Source organism: Aptenodytes forsteri, unplaced genomic scaffold (genome assembly GCF_000699145.1).
Source record: "Aptenodytes forsteri isolate BGI_AS27 unplaced genomic scaffold, ASM69914v1 Scaffold236, whole genome shotgun sequence".
Lineage (NCBI taxonomy): Eukaryota > Metazoa > Chordata > Aves > Sphenisciformes > Spheniscidae > Aptenodytes > Aptenodytes forsteri.
In genome coordinates this window covers 1,064,780-1,089,464 of record NW_008794456.1, presented here as the reverse complement: position 1 = coordinate 1,089,464, position 24,685 = coordinate 1,064,780, and the positions used below count along the sequence as shown (strand labels likewise).

The 24,685-nt window shown below is 50.7% G+C and overlaps 1 protein-coding gene across 1 annotated transcript; it reads left to right on the top strand.

The window, feature by feature from the left end:
* Window positions 1-3,873: 3,873 nt before the first annotated feature.
* On the top strand, window positions 3,874-11,316 carry LOC103908354 (cytochrome P450 26B1). The gene is made up of 6 exons (XM_009290711.1): window positions 3,874-3,935; window positions 4,439-4,553; window positions 7,323-7,598; window positions 8,635-8,790; window positions 9,685-9,966; window positions 10,914-11,316. Exons 1-6 carry the CDS (start codon window positions 3,874-3,876, stop codon window positions 11,304-11,306), a joined length of 1,284 nt encoding a protein of 427 aa, XP_009288986.1. The 3' UTR covers window positions 11,307-11,316.
* Window positions 11,317-24,685: the final 13,369 nt, after the last annotated feature.

Here is a 24,685-nt window from a genome sequence, read left to right as displayed (position 1 = left end):
GGCCCGGCCCCAGCCCCTTCTCGGCATGTCCGCGTTGGGCTGCTGCCCCGTGAGCTTTAACCCATAGGCAAAAGCCGCTGGAGCCGGAGAAAAGGCTTTCATTGATGGAGGAGGGCTCCCGTTCGCGGTCTTGGGGAAGAATTTGTCGGTTAGGTTGGCTCATTGACTTTAGACCAAATAGCGCTGTCATCTACAGTGGTGTAAATCCAGAGTAATTCCAATGGATTAAAAAAAAAGCAAAGTGCAGGCGCTCCTGGCTGAAAGACAAATTTCATGCGTTTTCATACCGCCTTCCACCCCAAAATGCCCTGCAAGCTCAGATCCTGCTTGGAGAAGCTGTGCTGTGTCGGAGCGTGGTTACAGCCCGGGAGCTGTATGATACCCTGCGAGCTGAACCTCTTTAACGTAGGCTTTTCTACCTTTCCGTGTCATCTGGGATGGAAGTTGTTGGATGTCCTGTGAGGCACAGAGAAGATGAAGCCCCTCCTCGGGCTGCAATGCTCTGTGCTGGGTGGAGCTGCCATCTGCAGCCCATAGCTCTGCATGAGTCCAGGCTCCACTTTAGAGCAGGGATGGGGGTTGCCAGGAGCTAATCCCAGAGATGGGGGGGCAGCTTTTCAGGCTCAGGATCTGCCCTACACTGTCTTTGTGTAGCTTTGGTTTTCTGCTGCATCATACTCCATCCTTCCAAGCAGCTCGAGCAACCTGCTGAGTTGTGGTTTGTAATATCCCGCTCATCCCTCTGGGGACTGAGTGCTTTGTTTCGGATTAGTGATGCTCTCCATTACTTCTCAGGTGGCACTTCTACCACTAAATATATCTCTCTGTCAGCCAGCTTGCTCTTAAACTTTCTTCTCCTTAATTTTGTAGGGTGGCCTTGGGTCATCTCAGCCCTTGTCATCTCCTCCCTGGGCTTAGTTTAAAGCTCAGAAGAGGCCTCTGATAGTTGGCAGGAGCTCATGTGTTCAGAAGTAGGGACATCTGCACCACCAGCTGTGTGCTTATCCCCATATGATGCGCAGAGGTCTTACAAGACCTTACTCAGGATTTTGGTGGCAGAGCTGCCGGAGGAAACGCTTTTCCGAGCGGCTTCCCCTATTTCTGCCAAGAGACGATGCGTGCTTAGAAAGATGTATTTATTTCACCTTTGGGATGGAGTGGGCTGCATCGTGGGGTGGGTGTTTCCCTCTCATCCCCTCTGTAAGCGTGGCCACCCCTTGCACTCTGCTCCGCTCCCAGCTTGGGGAACACTTGGCAGGACCAAGGACTAAGTGCTCCCCTGGAAGAGCACTCGAGGCTGGTTTCTTTGCCAAGTCTGGCTTTGTCTCTAGGAGAGTCCATGCTCTGGGTTACTTAAACGTGTGGGGTCCCTTCCCTTTGGTTCCCGCTCCGTGCGCCAGGCATATGCAGGGGGTCAGCAAAAAAGGGGGCTTTTCTCCTAATATTTCTCCTCCATTGGCTCCGCAGTGGTGGACAGGGCACTATCCCTGCTGCCTGGGCAAGCTGCTCTCCTCCTCTTTAGCTCTGGGTAAACCCTCATCTCCACACCACAGATCTGGGATTTAGTATGTGGTCCGAAACCAAACGGGATAGCCCATCCCAGCTCGACCCGGCCCTCTGACGCTGATGAATGGCTGCTCTGACCACGCAGCCGTGTGCCTGGTGGGTTTGCAGGATGCTCCTTCTCCACGGCTCCAGCCAAAGACACCAGCCACGGGCAGCGGGTGTGTGCCCTGTTGGACCTTTTCTTGGCCGGCTGATCCCACCTTTCTAATCCCTTCTGGCTGGACACAGCTCCCATTTCTTTGCCACGCTATCCGGTGATGTGATACCTTCTTTCTCTTTCCCTCCGTGTTTGATTCCCTCCTTGAAGAGCGGTGACAATACGTAAGGTGAATTTTGCTCTCCTCAAATGCACTGGTTCCTCGTGAATAAATGGGGGGAGGGCACTTGGAGCAGCACTTCAGAGGTGGTGCAGGCACACAGATGCTGGAGAACCGCAGTGTGTTTAGCTAACCCCATAAAGTGGGCTAATAAGCCTAAATTGCTGAACGTAGCTGATTGCATTTTGCTGGTGCTGGCGTTGGTTTTTTTTGAGACACGAGGCAGTTTTGCAGAGGGGGGTGCTGAGACAGATGTAGGGCGTCCTGCTTGTTCCCTGCTCTCACCCCCAGCCTTTGCATCACAGCCCCTTTAACCTGATGGCCTGTTAAAGGTTTCAGATCGAAAGCGAAGTCTCCCATGCCATGTGGGGCGTTTGTAGGAGAGCTGCTCGGACATGGAGATTTTTGAGCTGTGGGGAAATGGGGTGCTTGGGCTCATTTTTATTCTGAACTCAAGCGGAAATATGAAATTAGCGCTAGGAGTTTCTCACAACCCTAGATGTTTTAAAAAAATTTTAAAAATTAGGGGTATGGGCAACCCTGAAAGGTGCATGATCATCATAACAAGGATGCTGAAATGATCTTCACATTTTTTTCCAACACATTTTTTTGAGAGTCATTCGCATTTCGGTAAAACTGCCTTTTGCAAAGGCACTCCATTTCTTTTCTTCAGCTGGGCCGAGTTTGGAGACTCCAGCTACTGTAACCAGACTCCCTTTGGAGACAGGTTGCAGCGTTTGTGGGGCTCTTGCATTTCTCCCTGGGAGAGGTTGCTGCCTTCAGCTCCGACGAGACACCCGCGCTCCTCACCTGCGCTCTGCGTGCAGCGCTATGCTTTGATGGGCAAACGCAGCGTTGCTCATTTTGGGTGGTCGAGAGCTGAAACTCTTGGCTTTTCCCTCTCACTGGGCCTGGATTCCTCCCGTGATGGAGCATGGCAGGAGACCCTGGAGTGGTCCCTGTGCTCCATTTTCCAATTACAGCACGGGGAGAAAAGGCATCAGCTCTTTGCTATGTGCCTGTGAAAGGCAAAGCCCTTTAAAAACAGACGGCAGAGCGTCAGGGCAGCGCTGGGGTTTTGTGGAGGTCCTCCCCTCTTTGTGGTGCCTTGCATAGTCTGCACAACTTTTTTGCTGTGTTTCTGCTTTGCTTGTGCTCCTGATGCCAGGGCAGCCTCTTGCCCATGAGCCTTCTCATCCCGCTCCAAAAATATCATGGTTTACAAGCCTGCTGGAGCATGGCAGTGGGCTCCACGTCTGGCAGCCCCGCATCTGATGCCAGAAAGAGGCAGACATCCATTATAATGTGGTGACAGGACAGGGTTGGGACAAACACCGCCTGGCCTTTGAAATATAGGAAGAAATAGTACGTCTCCAGGTTGAGACACTGCTTTGGATGTTTCCTGACACGTCCTGCCAGCCAAGCCGCCAGTGGGTGCCAAATTGGTTTGTGAAAACGTCTCCATGCTAATCGTGCCTTCGTTTGGTCGGGCCAGCAGCCTTGGCCGGCGTGGGCTGGATGAGACGCAGGTGTCTGATCCCAAAGCGTAAGTTTTCCTCCTGGAGGGGAGGAAGGAAAACTCCGTTCCCTCTTTGCCGTGCTGACGTGCCAGGTGGGAGCAGGGGAGACCATGGTCAGCAAAAGGCAGGGGCTGAAGCTTGTGCTTGGCATGGGGAGGCTTGGCCAGAACCAAGGAGGGGTAACACAATGAAAAGCATCGTCCCTGCTAATTCCTTTCCATCCCAGCCACCAAACGAAGCCTTTCCTACGCATGAAAACACTGTGGGTTGAAGTTCAGGGCTCTTCGATTGAATGTCCTCTCCTCTTTGGTGTGGTTTAAGGATGGGGCTGGGGTATTATCCAGCTGGGACCGGGGGCAGTTCACTGTCACATGGAGCTAGATCTCTCCAGGAGATCCTGGAGCCGAGACACTGGGAAGGAATTTTCTGCCCTAGGAAAACCATAAATCTTTAAATATCCTGTTTCCACTATGAGGCGGATTGGAAGTTTCCAGCCAGGCTCGCTGGGTGGTGGTGTCTCCCTCGGCGTGAGGTGAGTGTGTGTGTGTAAATGAATGCGCCCAGACAGAGCAAATCCCAAGACTTGGTTCTTTTGGGAACATATCAAAATGTGAAAAAAATGGAGGCTCTTGCCAGCATCCCTGAAAAGTCCTGGCCACTGCCCCGGCACTGCCGCCGAGGCCACCCAGCCGGACCCCCACCATGGCTGGGCTATTGCATCTCGCTGTTAGCAAAGCTGAGCATCACCTTAGAGCTGATTTTGCCTCTTGGCAGCTCTGGAGCAGCTGTTTTTGCACCGATGCTCCTTGGCTTTGCCTGGTCTTGCTCCGGTGAGCGGCCGAGACGTTCGGCTCAGCTTCACTAGAGGGCGCAGGAATTTTAGGCTAGAAACGCGCGGAGGTTTGTCGGGGAAAGTTGGCTGCCTTTTTCTCCTTTTTAATCAACTGGAAAGATGCAGGGTTGAACTGGAGGTGACTGGAAGGGGATCCAGACTTGTGTCTGGCGGGGGAAGGATCCGCTGACATCTGGGATTAGGCGGCGTGGAGTGCAGCGGTGGCGAGCGGACGGGACGTTGCAGCGAGCTGGCAGCGTGGCCGGGGCTCGCGATGTTGGCTGGCCCCGTGGCCGGGAGCTGCAGGCTCCGGCAGATGTGGGGTGCAGCTGGCTGGGGCTGGAGAGGCCTGATAGCAAAAGGACAGCTCAAAAAAGAGCAAAAAAAGAAAAAAATCCCCCCCAATCCCCTAGTGCTAAATGCTCGCCCTTTCTCAGGCTGGGCAGGTGCTGCATTGACCTCCATAGGGGCTCAGTCTTCTCTTCCTGAGGGTCCCCTCCTCTGTGCCTTTGCTGCACATCGCTCCTTGGGACAGGCACTCTCCTCTTCAGGGTCTGGCTTGGTCCGCGGGGTGTGGATCCAGTCCCGGGCTGGTTCTCTGCACCACTGCAGCAGTTTTGCACGGTGGGACCAGAGGCATTTCTTGGGCTGCTGCACTTTTTGCAGGGTGCAGGGGGTCCTCGAGCACTTTGCCTGTGGGTGATGCTGGGCAGAGCTGGGGGGGGACGGGGTTTGCCCCAGGTCAGGAGCCCCAGGGGCCACCTCCATCGGGATGGTGGCTCCAAGCAAGGCTGCAGCCTCGGCTCTCCTTAAGCAGAGGCTGTCCCCTCATCGGCTCTGCTTTCAGCTGGAGAAACTGAGTCATGGGAAGCCTTTGGGGAGAGCAGCGTGATTCACTGGGAGCCTCTGTCCTTATCCCAAACCCCGCAGTATGGATGAAGGGCAGACGCCAGTCGGATGGTGAGACATTGGTGTCCCTTTGCCGGCCCCACGCTGGAGGTCCTGACCCATCCCTGTCGAGCAGCTCGGGGCTGCCAGCTCTCCTCCAGCCGGCACTGCCTCAAAGCCTGGTGTCCTGCTCATGGCCACCAGGAACCAGTCCTTTCCCAGATCCCTTCGTACCTTCCCCAGGCAGCCGGGGGGGCTCAGCTTTAGCACCTCCAGCTTTTCTTTTCTGAGTGGCTGCTTTTTCACCCCCTCACACAGGCAGGTCTGCCTGAGCATCACTGCCCTTTCCAGGCTTAAAAATAGCTTGTGAAGCATGGAAAGGCAGCAGAAAGCAGCAGCCGCAGCATCTCACGCGCTCGCCGTGATCTCACCGTGGCCCCGCTGTTCGTTCATTCATTGCTCCGCTCCGTTCATTCATGCCTCTGCTCTGCGTAGCCATCCGGGGACGGCTGTCTGTCTGCAGGCAGATCTGTCTGTTGGTCTGCTTGCATTTTCTCTCCCATCGCTCCTACCGTTCCGTTTGCAAGCTGATATTTCCACGGGGAGCCTCCGAGCTCTGCCCCACTGTGTATTGTGTGATGAGTTTTACTTGGGGCTCAGCCCGAGTGCAGCTCGTTATGAAGCGGCTCTTGTCGAGCCTCCTGCCCGGGCTGCGAGGGGACAGAGGTGTTATTTCACCAAACAAACTCCCAGCGAACGATGTGCATTAGCAATGAGGGGTCGCAGCCAGGAAAATGTTACCTTTCCCTTTGAGTGCTGACTGCGGAGGAAATTCTCACATTTACAGCTCCAGCGAGTCCGGCGCTCATGGAAAGAGGGGGCGGCTTTGATTTCTCTCCTCTTGTTGGTTTGATAACTTTGCAGCTCCCCCACTGTGCATTGAGCCCCCCCGGGAACTGGCCACCGGTGGAGGCTTTGCAGGCTTGCAGCTCCCTCCTTGGGAGCCTGTTCTAATTTGATTTTCCCGGAGGCCTGGCATGTGGCGGCGCGTGTGTGCGTGCTGCCCTGTGTGTGTGTGTGTAGGTTAATAAAAAATAAACAAACAGCACTTTTTCCTCCGGTGCACTCTGGGAGGGATGCGGCGGGGATGCCGAATGAAAGCGTGTGCTGTGGGCTGCGCCGGGGAGGGCTGAAGGGACATTCCTGGCATTGCTGAGCTCCTCGGGCAACGCGCGGGCCCTGGCCCAAATTGGAGTAAGGAGCCGTTAGCATCGGAGACCTGGGGAGGCCCACTCCCGCGCAGTGTTTACTCGCAGAGCTTAAATTAATACTGTCTACTGACATCAGTTCTTTTGCCCGGTTTCCCAAGGAAATGAGCCGTGTGCGATCGCAGCCTCTGGTACGTGTGTGCCTCTCTTCCCCACTTGAACCCCTGTCTAAGTTCAGCCAGATTTCAGAGAGATCGTAAATGCCTCAAAATAATTATTTTGCTTTATTTTTTACATATATATTAAAAAAGGGTGGTTGATAGGTGCAAGAAACTGCCGATGCTTCCCACTGAGAGAAAAGTTTGCATGTGTCTGTGTGTGTGCACAACCATAATGTTAGACACTAGAGAATCCCTGTAGAAGAGATGTATTAGTAGCATCCAAATCGTGGGATGAATGTAACTGGGAGCCATGAGACACGGAGCTGCGGGAAAGCTGGCTCCATCCAACCTGCCGTGCGCAGGGTGAAGTGTTTCCTCCCGTCTCTGGTTTGCACCATGTTATTGCCCGTCATTTGTGACGGTTGTGGTGGGGATCAGCCTGCGGAGGATCTGTCAGCTAATATTTCTCCATCGGCCCTTTTTGGCACACGGAGCTGCGGGAAACCCGGCTCCATCCATCCTGCCGTGCGCAGGGTGAAGTGTTTCCTCCCGTCTCTGGTTTGCACCATGTTATTGCCCGTCATTTGTGACGGTTGTGGTGGGGATCAGCCTGCGGAGGATCTGTCAGCTAATATTTCTCCATCGGCCCTTTTTGGCAGCTTTTTAGGAGTCGATGATTCTGGATGATGAATTCTGGATGATGATGAGTCTTCTGCTCAGCGCAGGAGACCTGTGATGTCCATTTTTGTGGGCAGAAGCTGGTTACTAGAGAAAGGCAAAGATGAGCGTGTTGGGGCTGCGTAGAAATCTCTGCTTACTCTCTTTTGTAGGTTTTCTCCAAAATCTTCAGCCATGAGGCACTGGAGAGCTATCTCCCCAAGATCCAGCTGGTGATCAAAGACACCCTTCGGGCCTGGAGCAGCAACCCCGAGTCCATCAATGTCTACCACGAGACCCAGAAGCTCACATTCCGTATGGCCATCCGTGTCCTGCTGGGCTTCCGCATCCCCGATGAGGAGCTCAACCGCCTCTTTGAGGTCTACCAGCAGTTCGTGGAGAATGTCTTCTCTTTGCCTGTGGATCTTCCCTTCAGCGGCTACAGGAGGGTAAGAGATTTGGGTTAAGTCCTCCACCAGCCGATAACACCAAGTTATTGTGGTTAATGGGGCGGTGGCTAATCCCCATCTCTACAGGTTCTTGGTGGGATGTCTCCTCATCCTCTGACCTCTAGCAGCGGGTCCATTTTGGGCTACAAAGTCCTGTTTCGGTAGAGTGGAGACGGACATCCGTTCATGGGTTTTTAGAGTGCTAGGGACTGAGCGGTTCAATGCAAGGGAGAATACAGTCAGGACTTGCCCGGATTTAATGCGTAATTTTTCCTCACTTGTAACTGGCTGTTTTGCTGTATTTCTTTGACCCTTCTCCTGTTACTTCCCTCCTGTCCCCAGGCCAAATCAGGTCAGCGGACCTTCTAATTCCAAGAACTGTTCTAGTTTTTTGACCAATGATGCAAAATGAAAACGTAACAAAAAACATAGACAAAAAATTGTATTTTTTTCATGGGGAATTTTGGTAACGGAAATACGGGGTTTTAAAATTTATTTTTGTGATCATCACTGCAAATTTTGTTATTGTTATTGACCGCATGAATGAGCCCAACCATTTGCAGCCCCGAAGCATTTGCAGCAGCCGGCTAGCCAGGTGCAGCTGCACTCACATAGGAATTGCTTTACTGAGACCAGGTGATAAAATTGCTCGGGAAGCCCGTTACGCTCCCGGGAAGAGGATCCTTTCAGATGAATTGTCTTTCCTTTGTGAGACAATTTTCCCAGGGACTGCCATACATCCCAGGGTGAGCCGGAGGCCTGTGAACTGGTGCAGTACTGGGGCTCCCACATCAGACCTATCATTTGCACATAGGTGCTGATTACTCTTGCCTGTAATCTCGCCCACTCGGGGCTTGCTCCTCCTGCCCCGGGAACAACTTCAGCATCTTTATTCTTCTCTTTGACCATCTGCAATTTCAGTTGTATTGCTTAAACGTGTTGTCCTGAGCACGTCTCCAGCTCCTGGGGACGCTGGGCTCGGGATGGTGGTGCTAATGTTGTGTCCTGCGTGGTCTGATGGCTTTCCACTCCGCAGGGCATCCGGGCACGCGAGACGCTGCAGAAGGGGCTGGAGAAAGCCATTCAGGAGAAACTGCAGAACACACAGGGCAAGGACTACGCCGACGCGCTGGACATCCTGATAGAGAGCGGCAAAGAGCATGGCAAGGAGCTCACCATGCAGGAGTTGAAGGTAAAGATCTTCCCCCTGGCCACCTTGTCCTTGCTGTGCTCAGGGCAGGGGCTCCCCGAAGAGCAAAGCGTGAGCTGGTGTAAGGAGGATTTTTTTGGGGCAGAACTGAGATGGTCAGTGAGAGCTGGGGGAACACAATGTGTTGTTGGAGCTGCAGGTGAATCCTGGTCTGGTGGATTATGGTGCCAACAAGCCAGTTGCTTTCCTATGGGCCATATCTATTTGCAGATCACGCTCAGCCCTTTCTAAAAAGCATTTCCAGGGAATGCCAAAAGACCGTACAAGTTTGCTGAAGCTTTCAGCCTTGACCAGCTTCATCCCTTGACCCATCCAGTTTTATGGTGCCTCCTTTAGCAGGGCAAACGAGCCCTCGGCAAGTTGTTATCTGCAGCAGGGTCATGGCATAACTTGTCCTTCATGTGCTATCCAAAGCCTTCCCCAGGGTTTTCTCTCCTGCCTGTCTGGCCCTCAGTATCCTCCAAGGCTCTGTGGGAAGCTCCCCGTGGCACATGTCCAAGACCTGTGCCGGCACAAGGAGAGACCTTGCAGTTAGACATGACCAGGCTGGAGAGCTGTTGGGTGTGGGGAAATCTCTGCAGCGTCAGCTGAGAGGGGCAAGGAAAACATCTTTGGGGTGGGAGTGATTCTGCCCTCCTTCTCCCACCAGCAGCAGCAGCCACATCCCAGCAGCTGGAGAACTTGCCCATGCAGAGGGCAAGGAGGGGGAAATGTCCCTTTGCCCCATGGCGTTGCATGCCGTGATATGGAGGGGAAAGAAATGCCCTGTGGCAGGCTGCTACAGCCCGTGTGCCTGTCCCTTGACGTGCCGCGGCTGCTGGCCTGTCTGTCTGTCCATCCCCTGTGTCTTACCCCAGCTTTGCTCTTGTCTTTCAGGATGGCACCCTGGAGCTCATCTTCGCTGCCTACGCCACCACCGCCAGCGCCAGCACCTCTCTGATCACGCAGCTCCTCAAACACCCCCGGGTCCTGGAGAAGCTGCGGGAGGAGCTGCGCAGCAAGGGCATCCTCCACAACGGCTGCATCTGTGAGGGCTCCCTCCGGCTCGACAACATCAACAGCCTCCACTACCTGGACTGCGTCATCAAGGAGGTGCTTCGCCTCTTCACCCCCATCTCTGGGGGGTACCGGACAGTGCTGCAAACCTTCGAGCTGGATGTGAGTATTGCCATCTCTCTGGGGTGCGGCTGCACCGTGAGCTCCCCAAAACCACCTTTTTGCATGTTGTTGCAAAGCTTGCTTGAGCCTGGCTTAGATGAGACCTCAGGGAGGAGAAATTAGGTCCTCCTGGTGATGGGAGGTGGAACTGCTCCGGATTCAGAGGAGGATGATGGGGTCTGGCCCATGGCAGGGGAGGGATGCACTCAGGCTGTCAAAGAGGAGACAGGCGTGATGCTTCAAAGAGCAACTCGTGACAATGTTTGACGCCAAAAACTAAACTGGGGTGTGACAAGGGAAAGGTTTACTGCAAAGGGCATCTCCAGGCTGCTGGATGAAAGGCGGATTACTCACCGCAATGGCTGGAATTTCCTAGTAGCAAAACAAAATCTTGAGACCTGGCTTGTCACTGTAAATCCTACTAATGTAATGATTGAGTCGGAAACCTTTTAAAGTGCTCAGGGGATGATAAATCCGCGCCGTTTCTCATCACCCGGGCCCTGACATGTGCGTTGGGCGTGTGGGGCTGACAGGCAGCGGGGTGTGAGCAAAGCCATGGGATGCTCGGGGGAGGGCTGGTCAGCGCGCAGGGCATGGCACGGGCGCGAGAAAAGCTGCTTCCCTTTGCCTGGCGGCAGTCAAGCACCACGGGGTTCCTGGTAGGCGACTCCTGCCAGCGACCGCAAAGCAAATAAATAGCAACGGATCATCCAGCGGGTCCCTGGGATAGAGGCAGGAATAAACCCAGGATTCCCATCTCCCAGCCCTTTGTGCTGCACTCTCTGGTTTTCTTTTAAATCTGCGTCACGCTCGAATAATAAACCCAAAGAAAATGGGAAAAAGCAGACAAAGCAAAACGGCTTTATCTTGTTCTCCCACTCCCTCTCCCTTTACAGTAGGGTTGACTCGCTCTGGTTTTCTCTCCACCCCTTCCCTCTTCTCTGCAGGGTTTCCAAATCCCCAAAGGCTGGAGCGTCATGTACAGCATCCGGGACACCCACGACGCCGCCCCCGTCTTCAAGGACGTGGACGTCTTCGACCCTGACCGCTTCGGGCAGGGTCGAAGCGAAGACAAGGACGGCAGGTTCCACTACCTCCCCTTCGGAGGAGGCGTACGGACCTGTCTGGGCAAGCACCTGGCCAAACTCTTCCTCAAGGCGCTGGCCATCGAGTTGCCCCCCCCCAGCCGCTTCGAGCTCGCCACCAGGACTTTCCCCAAAATCACCCTGGTGCCTGTGGTCCACCCGGTCGACGGACTCAAGGTCAAATTTTTCGGACTGGATTCCAACCAGAACGAGATCCTGACGGGGACAGATGCCATGCTGGGGGCGACGGTGTAAAGCCCACGCCGAACAGAAGGGGAGGAGAGAGGGACGAGAAGCTTCTCCATGACGCTCGCTTCGCAGAGCCTCCGGGTCGGGACTGCTTTATCCACCGGTGAAGCTGCCAAAACCGTTTTGCTCTTCCCGCGGGGCGTGGAAAAGGTTGGGGTGTCGCTGTGCGTCTCGTTTCGTTCGGAAGGAGGAAGAGTCGCAAAACTTGAGTCGAGCTGGGTTGTCTGACCATACACAGTATCTAAATATTATAAATATATATATATAAATATCTATAAAACACATCTGCTGCGAGGAGGAGCGCTGCAAAGACCCGACTGCGGGAAAGGCTTTGGAAATCAGCCGGCGATCAGAGGTCTGGTGTCCCGGGGTGGCTCTTGGGTGGCCTCTGATCTTTTTTTTTAACAGTGTTAAATTAGCTGGTGATAACAGTGTTTTGTTTTGTTTTGTTTTCATTTGTTCAGTTGTGTTTTTTGTTTCGGGGCGTTGGAGGCTTTCCTTGGCGAGGGGGAGACAAGCGATGCCCGTTCCCGTTCCCTCTCCCGCTGGTGCCGGGGCAGGCTGGGGAAGGGGGCTGCCGTTTCGCCTCTGCTGCGGGACTGAAAAACCCTGTGGTGTCTTGTCCGGGGCCGAACAGACGGTGAGCCGTCCCTCTGAGGCCTCGGATGAGTGCATATTTGCATTTTGCAAAATGCATTTTGCATTTGGGGCTCTGGGTGGGGGCGTGTCCTTTTTTTCTCGTTGAGTTTCCTGCTGCTGCTACACGGCCTGTGTACATCCATTCCCCCGCTGCAGCCCCTTCCCAGCCCCTTCCCTGTGCAGAGGCACCCGTTTTGGGGGCATTTCGGTGCCTTTGCTCTCCCTCAAGGTGCAGGCACCAGCCTCCGAACTGCGTGGCCCCCCCACTCGCCACGGCTCTGCGAGCACCGGGGCGCTGAACAAAGCCGCCCCGCTCAGAGCTGCTCGTTTCGGTGCGTCCTCTTCCACAGGAGGCATTTGCATTAAAGATGATCTCTATAAATAAGCCAACATATGCATTGTTTGTCTCGTGTTTGGGTTTTGTTTGGCGATGGGAGAGTTCGGCAGGAAGGAGAGCGAGCGGTGGGCTCCTTGCAAGCTGTCCGCCCCGTCCCACCGCTAACCCGTGAGAGGGGCCCTGCCCAAAGCTTCTCCAGCACAAGCAAGCGTCCACCAAGGTATCTTGCATTCGATTTGCTGTGTGGGTTTATTTTATTTTATTTTATTTTTTGCATGCAAGAGGCTTCTGGGTTGAGTGTGAGACGGGTGGGTTGTGTTGAAAGCGGACATGGCCTCGCACATGGGTGCAGAGCAAAAGATCCCCGAGCGCCCCGGCAGGTGTTTGGTTCAGACTAGAGCCAAGCACCGGGTTGGGAGATCCCTCTCAGGGGAGGCCATCCCTGCCCAGCCTGCTCAGTCCCACTCCTCTCCCACCTCCTGCCCTCCGAGGTGGAAAGAACAAGACAAGGACCATGGTTGAGACCTCTCCAAACCGTGATGGGAAAAGATCTCATGCTTGGGTGGTCAGCTTGGCTTTCTGCTTTAAAGGTGTCCAGATAAGTCAGAGGGGTTGAAATAAGAAAGGCGAAGGGGCAGATGTGGCTTACCAGGTTGCTTTGCAGGTTGTGCTTTTGAGGAGTGGGTGCCTCTTTGGAAGGTTGAAGGAAGTGTGAAGCGAGCGATGGTGATGGCTGCCTTTGCCAGCCCATCGTCTGGTGGGGGCGAGGAGGAGTGAGGCAGTTTTTTAGCCAGGGGAAGCACTTGAGGTTGGAGTGCCGTCAGCCAAGCTGCCAGAAACTCCCCAGGAGCATCCCGGTGGATGGTCTCCACTCACATCGGGGTGCACAGCTTGATTTTCAGGTTGATTTAACCTGAAATAAAACTCCCAATCTTCTAGCAGATGCCACTCAGATCCAGACCTTGCCTCCTGGTTGGTAAACAACGTGCCAAACCCAAAAGCAAGGTCTCAGGAGCATCTGGCTATGTGCACCATGTCCCTGAAGCAGAGGCTCAGCTAGTTTGACAGCCTGGAAATTTTGAGTGAAACGCCGCTAGCTCAGGCACTGTTGAGATTTCAGGTATTTTCCTTGTCCCTGTTGGAGAGAAAACTGTCCCGGTGATAAAAGGAGCTTAATCGTAATCAAAATCCTAAAGGGCAAAGAAGCAAAGAACATAAACCTGAATGCGGTGGGAAGGGGTGAGTCTCCCAGGGGCAAACGTTTGGGGAAAGGTAAGTGGCACGTGAGGGTGTCCATGGTCTTTGCTGATGATGAGCCCTTGTAGGATATGGGGATGGGGGCAGGAGGTGGAGGATGCTCTGCCACGGGGGAGCTGCAGGGCGAAAACCCGGCAGAGACCCACCGCCGGGTGCTATCCAGGAGTCCCACCTTTCCAGCTGAGACCTGTCGGGGGAACAAAACTGTGCTCGGGCGAGAGAGGAGGCTGAAAAAGGGGAAAGCTGGAGAGGGGAACAGACAACAAGGTTAAAAGGTCCAGTTAAAGCTCACGGGTGGCTTCGCGCCGCGCTACGGCGAGAAAAATCTCTTGGGCAGACTTTTCGGAAAGGGCTCTGTCCTGCTTGTGCTTACGGGAAATCAGTGAAGGGTTTCGCTGAAATTTTTATTTGAACTTCCAATGTCATTATAACGTGAAAACCAAACATGCTTTTGAGTGAGTGGTTGATTGGAGAGCGGTAATGTAAGATGCATACATCCATTATATATATATGCTTACATCATGTGTATATATAATGTGTGTGTGTGAGTATTTAATCTAGGCATAAGTAAGTCATGCTTTTGTTTTTCCATTCCTAACTAATATAACTTGACTAAAAAAGTTGCTGCAGTGGGTTTGCAGAATAAAGCACTTTGAATCTCAGAATTGTTTGTTTTTTGTTTTTTTTTTTTTCTTAGCACAGTCCAATTTGCTATAATATTATTTTATACACAAATTTTTTTTGTCTGTCTTTATAAACTATTATAAGTACTATTTTTGTTATAATTCAAAATAGATATTTAGTATAAAGTTTTGCTGTTAAATATTTGTTATTTAGTAAAATATGATTTTTTTTCTCTTTATTGTAAACATTGTCTGGAAAAATATTAATATGTTTTATCACAGTTGTTTTTAATATTAAAAAAAAGAAAAAAGCACTTGTGGGGTTTTTCGTTATGAAATTGGTGCCGTGTGAACATGTGTTTCAGTCATGTGGTTTTTAATATGTATATAATATTATGTGTTGCATATTAAAATGAATGTTGTGTATTTTGTGATCTTAAAAAAAAAAAAAATAATCCATGTGGCTATTTTATAGACTTCCATAATAAAAAGAGTTGAATCTCCAAATTTTTTGTTTCGTATTCATCTGCATCTCCTCTCGAAGGGCTTGTGGCCTCCTGGTTTGGGGTCTCAGGGTAACACTCCCATCCTGGGAACTGGGGCACCCCATAAGTGGGATTTTTGGACCCACCTGGGGACCTATCGGTCTCCATGGGCAGGGTGAGGCCTTACTGGCTGGCACGGACTGAAATACAGGAAATTCCACTTAAACGTAAGAAAAAGCTTTTTTATGGGGTGGATGGCCAAACGTTGAACCAAGTTGCCCAGAGATGATGTGGAGTCTCCATCCCTGGAGATACTCAGAGCCCGGCTGGACATGGTCCTGAGCAACCTGACCAAAGTGCCCCTGCTCTGAGGTCCATCCCACCCTGAGGGTTTGGTGGGCTCCAGGATACCCAGTTTCTGCCCAAAGCTTTTACCTCTCCCCAACGAGAGACAGAGGCTGAGCAAAACAAGCAGGAGGGAAGGGAATGGTGCTTATCTCCAGTTGCATGTGTGCCCTGGCCTTTGCTGCTGGCTCTTTCAGGAGCTTGCACCCTATAGAGATGGCCCAGGAGACCACCATGGGTTGAAGAACATACACCCAACAACTGATTGCATTGACAGGCTGGACGATGGGCAGGATGTGTGTGGTGGACCAGGCGAGGCAGGACATACTTCCCAAAGGTAGCGCAGGTGGGAAGGATCCTGTGATGAGCAGCAGCCGTGCTGCTGGCTGGGTGAGAGCAGACAGGTTGTCCCCAGCCCTCCCGTCATCTCCCATTGGGCTATTGAGAGATTGACTGCTCCAGTAATCAGCTCCTCAGCAAATCTGTGTCCCAGAGTTTTCTGTGAGTGGGGCTTGCTTTGAGCCTCTTAAAAGTTTTAGGAACTTTTGGCCCTGGGTGGTGGGATGAAGTGCTTTGTAAGCGATGTGGACAAGCTACTGGTGAGAGTTTCAGCTGCACTCATCCCAGAGTGGCGATGGGGTATGTTGGGAGTGCTTAGTGAGTAATTAGGCAGTTATTTAAGTAATTAGCTTCTGTCTCCTTGTTCTTCTCCCCATAAAAAAAAGCTCTGATAGTGCCCTGGCTGTGGTGGAAGAGTGAGAGAACAGGATGTTGCTGCACTGCAAACCCTTCCTATGATCACATTCAAAGGCAAGCGAAGGCTGGAGGAATTAATATAGCTCTTTGCAGTTGGCTGGAAAATATGACCATGCAACCCAAGCCTGTGTCCCTTCGGTGCAGCCAGAGGATCTGAGGCTCCTTTCCCTCCCTTTAGTGCTTTGCGGCCTCTCTCTTTTCCTGGTTGCTGTTCTGGATGTGTCCTGCCAACAGCGGCCTTGCCGTGTCTGTCCCGGCTGTCGCCAAAAAACCACCGTGCAGTTGCGCTCGTCCACAGTCCTGTCCCCTTCCCGGCCTCTCCTTGAGCCGAAGGGGCTGATGTGTCACCTCCTCACCCTTCCTTTCCCTTCCAACCCGCGATGCGTTTATAATACCCGTCTGTCACCTATTTAATAGCAGGGAAGGTCGTTTCCTTTTGGCCTTTTCTCTTTGGGATTTCTTTCCCCCCCAGCTCCCCTCCCTTTGCTTCTATTTATTTATTTATTTTTAATTTACGGCTTTTAGCGAGAAGCTGCACCACCCCTGGAGGGAGATGATGTGGCTCGCTCGGCTCCAACAGAAGCAGGGAGCTTTTTTCAGGTGGTCTTGTGGGAGCCGCTGGACGGCAGCGCAGGTCAGTCGGACTCCGTGTACTTTCCATTCGGCTCCGGCACCGAGTCTCACGTTACTTGCTTTGTTTTAACTTTAGCTGAACTCTTGGAAAGTTTCCTCTTAAAGGTTGCGCGTGAGAGTGTAGGAAAGGTGTGTGAGTGTGTGTACGCATACATGGACTTTTCTCTTTTTCTTCTTTTTTTTCCCCCCTTCTGAACACAGCCCAGTGTCTCTTGCAAAATGAAGCGGGCCGCTGGAGCGGGCTTGCATCCTCTCGGTCTGGCTGAAGGACGGCTTTAACCTGCAAGGCTCAAGGTTCATGCCCTTCCAAGGGGATGGCGAGGCAGTGTTGAGCTAACAGTGCAAAATGTTGAAGTGTAACTAAAATAACATTTATAGGAATTATCAAAAAAGAGCGAGGTGGGAGAAAGCGATGGATTTCCAGGTGGTGTGGGTGGCTTCTTGGCACCACTTTCCCCCAGATAATTTTAGGAGCTCTGGGAGACCCCAGCTCTGGTCTCAGCCGGCATTTAAACACTATGGGTGCCTAGCACGCGCTGCCCCATGAATAGAATAGAATATTTCAGTTGGAAGGGACCTACAATGATCGTCATGCCTGCTGGGGGATGCTGCTACAGCAGACAGCTTGGGGGCTGCTCATGGCTTCTCCTTTCCACGCGCCTCTTGTGCGGAGGCTTCACACACCAGTTTTGGACTCTCGCGGTGAAATAGCGAGGTTAGTATGCTGTGTGCATCCAGTCCCCTGTTGGCCTCCTAATAGAAACAGGCTGAAAACTCCAAAAATAAATTCTACTACATCTTCCCAAATGTTGTGATAATAAATTACAGTACCTGGATAGCCTCGATATCTTATAAATGTCCAGTCGGTACATTTAAAAATGATGGACTGTGACAGCAAAAAGGATGTAATGTGGTGGAATGGCAAATGGCTTTCTGGCAGATATTTCTTTCTGAAGGTCTGCCTCATCACTTGCAGGTGAGAGATTTCCAATTTATCTCAGCTGGAAATGAAAATTTTCCTCTACAGCAGGTGATTACGCCCAAATCCTAACTTACAGCATCTTCCTGATTATTGGTTTAACTGCTGATGTGTGATTTTGATACGATAAAATACAAATGATAAAGGTTTGCATGAAAAAATGTGGGAAAGAGAGGGTCAGGGAAGCTTTGGGGCTGTGGCTCAAGTCTGCAGTGGACGTGTGTGTGTGTTTCCTTGTAAACAAATAATCTACAGTGTAGAGACACAAAACTGGGGGCTGAAGAGTTGTTTCAGCTAACACATCCCTGCGAGGCTTCACGCTTGTTCCCTCTGGGTGGTTTCATGAGAGGATTGCTGAGTTTATCAAAATCAAGTGGTGGTCCTTCCACAGTGGCTTGAGCTTCCCAGGGACAGTGAAGATCAGAAAGGGCAGGCTGCAGCGCGCGGGGTGAGGGGTCCCCGATGGAGACCTTGGGAAAGGTTTCTATCAGGGTAGACTTTTCACAAACAAATTCCCAAAGTAACCATTAGGTGATATGAAATTAAATTAAGGTAATGTTGAACACGACTTTGAATGTCATATTAATGCTAAGGAGTATGGACTCCAAAAACAAATGTTTCCAAAGTATTTCAGGCAGCAGCTTGAACAATCAATTCACTCGCACTAAGAAAATTTCTTTTTAATGGTCTAAGACCAGCATCCAAATGACCTTACCTGCGTCCTCCGGTTCATGTTACTATTTCATGTCCTCCTCCAGCACTCAGCAAAGTCAATGGTTGTCTTTCTTTTGCTGGTGTTGGAAGCTGGATCAGGCTTTTATACGCTTTTTCAACATTATAAATATAGATGAAGTATATATGTATATTTGTTCTGAAGTATCGTGTTTGACCATTTGTTATGGCATGAACAATTCCTCTTTCAGTGTAATGAACACAGTTTTATCTGGCATAAGAGCTATGTTTAGTCTACACTCACATATAGCTTTTCCTTTAACAATATTTGTCTAATTATGGCCACACGGATTCATTTTGCTCGGTAGGGAAAGGTTGTTTTCTGGACGTGCTTGTGTGTGATGGTGGTGGATTGCATCGAACAACCCCAAACTACCACAGATGTGCTCCTTGGGTGCTCAGGAAATGTAAGAGCAGCTGTTGCGCCCCACCATACCGTATACCTGTCTCCGACCATGGCCAGTAACATGTATTGAGGGAAAGGTTGAAAGAAATGGGGTAGGTGTAGACTGAACCTCTTTTCTGGCTAAACCTCAGGTTAGGACTACAGGTTGGTTAGGGAGGTCCTGGCCTGCTGGAGCATTAGGATTCTTTTGTAGTCACCAATGAAGATGCTCTACATCAGCCCATCTTGTCCTCTTCTGGAGCTCTCAAAGTAGATCTCTCTCTCTTGGTGTTGTGGCTTGCAAAGCATTTTAGGGAAGGAGGGATATGGGTTGAAAAGGTGAGGGAGCGATGACGTACGGCCAACAGTGCTGCTGGTTAAGCTTGGCTGACTCCAAGAGTTGGGCTGCAGACCACCAAAACGCAGAGCCTCATCCCGAGCCCCGTGGAGGGTGTTGTGGGTGTCCTGGGCTCCCATCACATCACGGGGCCGGACACTACGGCAGCACTTCACATCCCAGAAGCGACCAGCCCAAAGCTCGGTCTCTGGCTGGTCTGAGCCGCCAGCTTCTTCTGCAGAAGTTTATTTAAAAACAGAAGCCCATGAGTACTAGAATTGCTTTTGAAGGAGTCTCATTAAGACAGAGATTATTGCATCTATTAATAAAGCAGAACATTTCCTCTGATGGATATTAATCACTGGGTGGATACACTCAATGGGGCAGTGAAGGGGCCTCACGGCCAAATCGGGACTGAGTAAATGAACGTGTCAGTTTACTCTCATAAAATTAATCAGTGTTTGTCCACAAAAAGCTAGAAAAACTGTACCCACAGAGACCACAGAGCCGTCCTCCTGTTAAAGCTGACCTGCTAGGTAAGGTCAATTTATAGGAAAGCCCCCTCGAGATCAAGTCATTAAGGTTTACAGGACTTGAAATGTTGGACTTGCCTGAGTCACCCAGCAGTTTCAGCAAGCGTGTCGTTATCTGCTAGTGCTGATAAGGCAGCTAAGAGACCCCAAGGAGTAACTCAGCAGTGAATCCTATGAGTCTTCCTCCCACACCCCCAAGTTCACCATCTTCTGTGGCACGTTGCTGAGCCATTGTCCCTTCTGCCTGGGGCAGGTAGTGGGATGAAGTGACCACCGCAGGTCCCTTCTACTCAGTTATTCTGTGATTCCTTCGAAATTGAGTTTGAATTGCTAACTGCTGCACTTTCCTCTGTCTCTCCTGCTGGGTTTCTTCTAAACAGTCTCTATTTTTGTGCAGATAACATCCCATGACCATGGATGTTTCTGATCTAGCCCACCGCAAGGCAGGGCACAAACGTGCATTTATGTGCAAAGGTGTGCACGCGTCTTCCATGCACCTACACACAGGGCATGCACGGGACTCATGTCCTACCTGTCAGGATTTGCCTAGGTACTGCTGAGCTGCTTAGTGCCTCAGTTGCCCTCTTTGCCCTGTGGGATAGCCCGGCAGTTCCTGCTCCTGCAGGTGCTCATTTGCGGGGGATGGAGCAGGTCTTGGAAGGGGCAAAGTGACTGTGACTGGTGATTCCCTGGCAGCAGTTTGGTATCAAGCCCTCCCTCTCGTGCCTTGCGTTCAGTGGATTAACATCCTGCTCTGGTAACATCCAACTCTGAAAGTCAACAGAGTGAAATTTAGATGTTGTGACCCTGAACTCACAAATGAACATGAAATCCATGAGGCCTATTGGGGTCTGTTTCTACTTGTAAGATAATAAAATTGGGAAGCGAGGGGAAACTGGGCCTGAAGTCCTTCCAGACCTGCTCCATGAGCTCTGCATAAATGCACTTTGTATTTATATTGACCCGTTGACAATTTGCATTTTAAATGCCATTGTGGAGTTTTCCATTAATAAAATACAAAAAAACAATCAGACCAACATATTTCAACTGGATGCAGAAGAACCCACAGTTCTTCTCAACCTTCCCTCAATCCTTTTGAAGACGGGCAGCACAGGAGAAAGCAAAGCATCCTGCTCTCAAGGTATAATTCCAGGATTGCTGGGAGCTAATATTGGCTTCCTTTTTTTAATGGGGTACTATCAAGTCACCTTAGGGACATGCTCACCTGGTCTCACTTCTTAGAGGGAATCATCCCTGTGGTACAGGCAAGCAAGAAGCCATGCCTTGTTAAGACCTAACATAAGGTTTTCAGAGGATTTTTTTTACAAAGCAAAAGTTATGGGAATTTCAGCTCGAGTGAGTTAAAGTCCCTAAAAATCTTTTTATTGAGTAACATGATGGTAAGAGAAAATAATCCGGTGGTCTGATGGGTGGGGGGGGATAGGAAGTTTTGTCAAAGTGAGTTCCTGTGTTCAGCAGAGATGATTCATTGCCTCCGGTTTATGGATGGCACAACTCCATGGTGGTGTTGCGCTCACTTAAATCTCAGTCACACTCAGTAAATCTGACTTGTTCTTGCCCAGTTTCGGTCTGAGGGTTACATTGCTGCGAGTGACTGCCACCTTTGGGTCTGTATCCTCCCTCCCGAAAACCCCTTCAGTCTTAAATTGCTCCCACAGCGATGCAAAACCTCTGACACTCATGAAGTTGAACCAACCTGAGATAAGACCAAAACTAATTTACTATAATATAAATATATTTACAAAGCTGTGTTCAGGAGTTGCTCTTCATTGTCTGGGGAAAGCGAAGGGGCCTCGATCACTTTTAAAGTTTAGTTGTTCTCTCCTAGCGTTCACGGGGCTGTCAGCCCCCATCTTCAACGGTGCTAGCTCCCGAAACACCCACCGATTTACCTCAAATAGCAGAAATCTGTGTTTTAGCTAAACTAGCTGGGATGGCACTCTGCTAATGTCCAGTGGTGAGGTTTCTCCCTTTTCAAAATTTATTTTTGCTTTGCTCCATTTCCTGTTTTGTTTTTCTTAGCGGAAAGAGGAATAAGTCATCTTGAGTCTCAAGTGGTTCCCTGGGGCCAGTCTCGTCTGAGACATCACACTGGTTTTTTGGGGGGTGATTGGGATATGAAGAAGGGTTTTGTTACCATTTGGGCAATGTCTGCTCTTGAAAGAACTGCTGTCACAGAAAATTAGTGAGATGTTCTTAATATGAGGTTTTATTAAATCGAGCAAGCATTACATGTGCAGGGGCAGACTGGGGAAATGCGCCTCTGCCAACTTTCACAGACTTCTAGATCCATCACGTTTATGACCAAGAAGGGACATTAGATCATCCTGTGTCACCTCCTGAATATAGGCCTTAAATGTCATCCTTTTACCTGTGCCTCATTCCCTGCAATGTGAATTCAGCAAAAGCACGTCTTCCAGGAAAGCATCCCATCTTGAAGAAATCAGGCGGCGGAGAATCCACCGCTTCCCTCAGCGGTTCGTCTGGTTAATCACCCTCACTGTTTATTTCCACTTGTAATTTGTCTGACTCTCAGCTATTAATTCTTGTTCTGCCTTTCACCACCAGGCTAAAGAGCCCTCTAGGACCCAGATTTTGCTCCTTGCGAAGAGGCTTACGCAACGTAATCAAATCAGCTCACGATCTTCTTTTTTTGATAAGCTAAGAGAAAATTATTGAGCTCATGAAGCCTCTTGCTGCTTCAGACTCTGAGTCATTTCTCTCCGTGTTTTCCTCACAATCATTCATTAATGCACCATCCTTTTAAAAATATGGGACATAAAAACTCTGCCCAGATTTCCCTTATACATCTTGTTGGTGGAGAAATCACCGAGGAGAGTTCATCTTCCTCAGAAATTTCTGCATTCATAGGTCACACTCAATTTTTTCCTCTCTTTCACAACTTTGTGATGGGACCTGTCATCAGGTAACTTGGCCCCTTTGGACCTTAAATCTTTGGTGGAGTGGCTGTTTTTGGGAGATGTGTCCAACACATCTGCTTTGTGGGGGGAGGTGTGGGAGCTGGGGCAAAAGACCCGTTATTTGTAAGGGCTCAGGTTATCAAGAGCTCCAGCTTGCTCCTTGTGCTGCCTTGTTCTTGTTGTAATTTATACTTCTTCCAGGCTTTTGAGTTATCTGAGCTTTTGGTTTTTTAATGTTATGGGAAAAGGTGGATTTGCCAAACCTGGTTTATTTATCTCTGAGTTGATGGTTGGACTCGATGATCTTAGAGGTCTTTTCCAACCTTAATGATTCTATGACTCTATGAGTTGTCAGTAGAGTGGAAAGGCAGAGAGAGACTGGGCTTGATTCACATGGGCTGGTGGAAATCCAGGAGACGGTGGGCGAGAAGATGCTGCTGCTGCTGGGGCAGTTGGTGTCTGAGCAGAAAAAGCTGATTAGTGACACTGGAGATGCTCACCCCCATGCCAGATGCTGCTGCTGCTGGTGCAGTCGGTGTCTGAGCAGAAAAAGGTGACTAGTGGCACTGGAGATGCTCACCCCCATGTCGTGTTCCCTGAGGCAGCTGGATCAGGTAGGTGCTCCAGAGCTTCTCCACTGGCAGATGCAAACCAGCTTGGCTGCTGGATGCTCCCAGCAGGCAAGGTGTGTGCTGATGCCCCAGCTCCTGTTGCTGGCCTGATGATCCTTTTGTCTCCCCCAGCACCCCATAATTTAGTCACCTGAACTTGCACAAACCTACCAGAAATGGCTTTCCAGCAGGCTGTAAATTCCTATTTTTTTCCCTTAGGAAAGCTCTGCAGACTTAGCCACGCTGAGGACCTGCTCCTGTGCTTGGGAAGGATTACAACAGGATAGATTAAATTCGTTGATCTGCCTGGACCAAACAATGGTTCAATGGCTAAATCTTTATGTTGTGTTTGCACCTGAGGGTGACTTGGCCAAATGCAACATGTGCACCAGGGTCTGGTTTTCGCATGAACCCACGATGTGGCCAGGGAAGGCGCTGAGCCCTGGGCGCACAATCCCAGCTCTTCACATCCAGCTCGGAGAGGGGGAAAGGAGCAGGCAGCAGGGGACAGCGGTGGCCAAACAGAGGAGCTCTGCGGTGGGTCTGATAACCTGGGCAGGTTCACAGAGCCAGCTGGTTTCTCTGTCTATTAAAAGAGAGGGGAAACCAGACATTAGACGTGGTCAGCCCTGCGGTGCAGACACCTAAACAGAGCGAACGTGCAGTGGTGTTTCCATGACCCCAAAATACCAGTCAAGCTCTCCCAGCTGCCCGGTTCGGAAGCGCCAGTCGTCCTTCCAGCATGACTCCAAGGCTTGCTCTCACTTTGCAGTTTGTGGTTTATTTACTGTCTGGGTGCTACCGTTGAGCTGGGAAAATATTCCAGGGCTGGCTGAACCACGTACTTGGAAAGAAGGCCACACCGGCTCTGTCTGTATTTTTATAGATCTCCTGCTATGGGACAGGCTCAGCCTCAGGGGTTAATGCGAGTGCTGAAGCCAAACGTCTGCACTGATGAAGGGCACTGATGCAGCAGTTCCTATCAGGACGTTGAAAATGGAAGGGGAGAACCTGAATCCATCCTCTTTCTTTGCATGAGAGAGGTGATAATGCAGCGGAGACTTGTCCTGTGCCTGACAGCATGCACGTGCAGAGGGTCTCCTTTGGTCCCTTTGATGGAACAGCACCATTAATTGCATTTCATGTCACTGTAAATAAAACTGAAACTCAGCTGATCAGCCCGGCTTCAATGTTCCTCAGCTTAAGTGCTAAATGAAATTCTCTGCTTAGGAGCTTGGCTCTAGATTGAAATATCATGGGCTAATTGTAAGTATGAACGTGCAAAGACAGTATGAACAGATGCATCCTCTGGAACAAAAGTACATAAACATCTGATTTCCCTGGTTATGCTCTTTCCAGCAAGGTTTTCTCTGGGTCATCCCTGCTGTTATTACCTTTGCCCAGATACCTTTGGCCCCTCTCACCAGTGCCCAAGGAGATTGCAGGCAGCCCTTCACCTCCAAAGCCCTCTGCTTTGTCCACCCTTGCAGCTGCTAGAGCATCCCCTGACCATGAACCCATCTGGCAATGCATCTCGCGCCCTTATGGTATGGGTCTTCTAATGCCTATCACAGCTCAGCGCACGTCCATGAGCCAAGCAATGACCCCAAGTCCTGCCCAGGAACCTGGGGAATAGTATGGTGCCCCAACATTCTTGAAGTTGTTTGTTTTTTAGGAAAACAAACCTCTCAAAGACATGTTAAAATAAGGTATTAGTGTAGCCGCAAAGTCCAGGCTGCAAAAGCTGGGAAACCCCAAGCTGAACTGTGGTTGTGTGGCTTTGATTTTGCT

What these genes read in the sequence shown, in the direction of transcription:
- LOC103908354 (XM_009290711.1), top strand. Translation starts at nt 3,874, where the DNA reads ATGAGGCGGATTGGAAGTTTCCAGCCAGGCTCGCTGGGTGGTGGTGTC. An exon ending in AGCTGCAGGCTCCGGCAGAT is followed by an intron (nt 4,554 to 7,322) that starts GTGGGGTGCAGC and finishes TCTCTTTTGTAG; the next exon opens with GTTTTCTCCAAAATCTTCAG. An exon ending in TGCAAACCTTCGAGCTGGAT is followed by an intron (nt 9,967 to 10,913) that starts GTGAGTATTGCC and finishes TCTTCTCTGCAG; the next exon opens with GGTTTCCAAATCCCCAAAGG.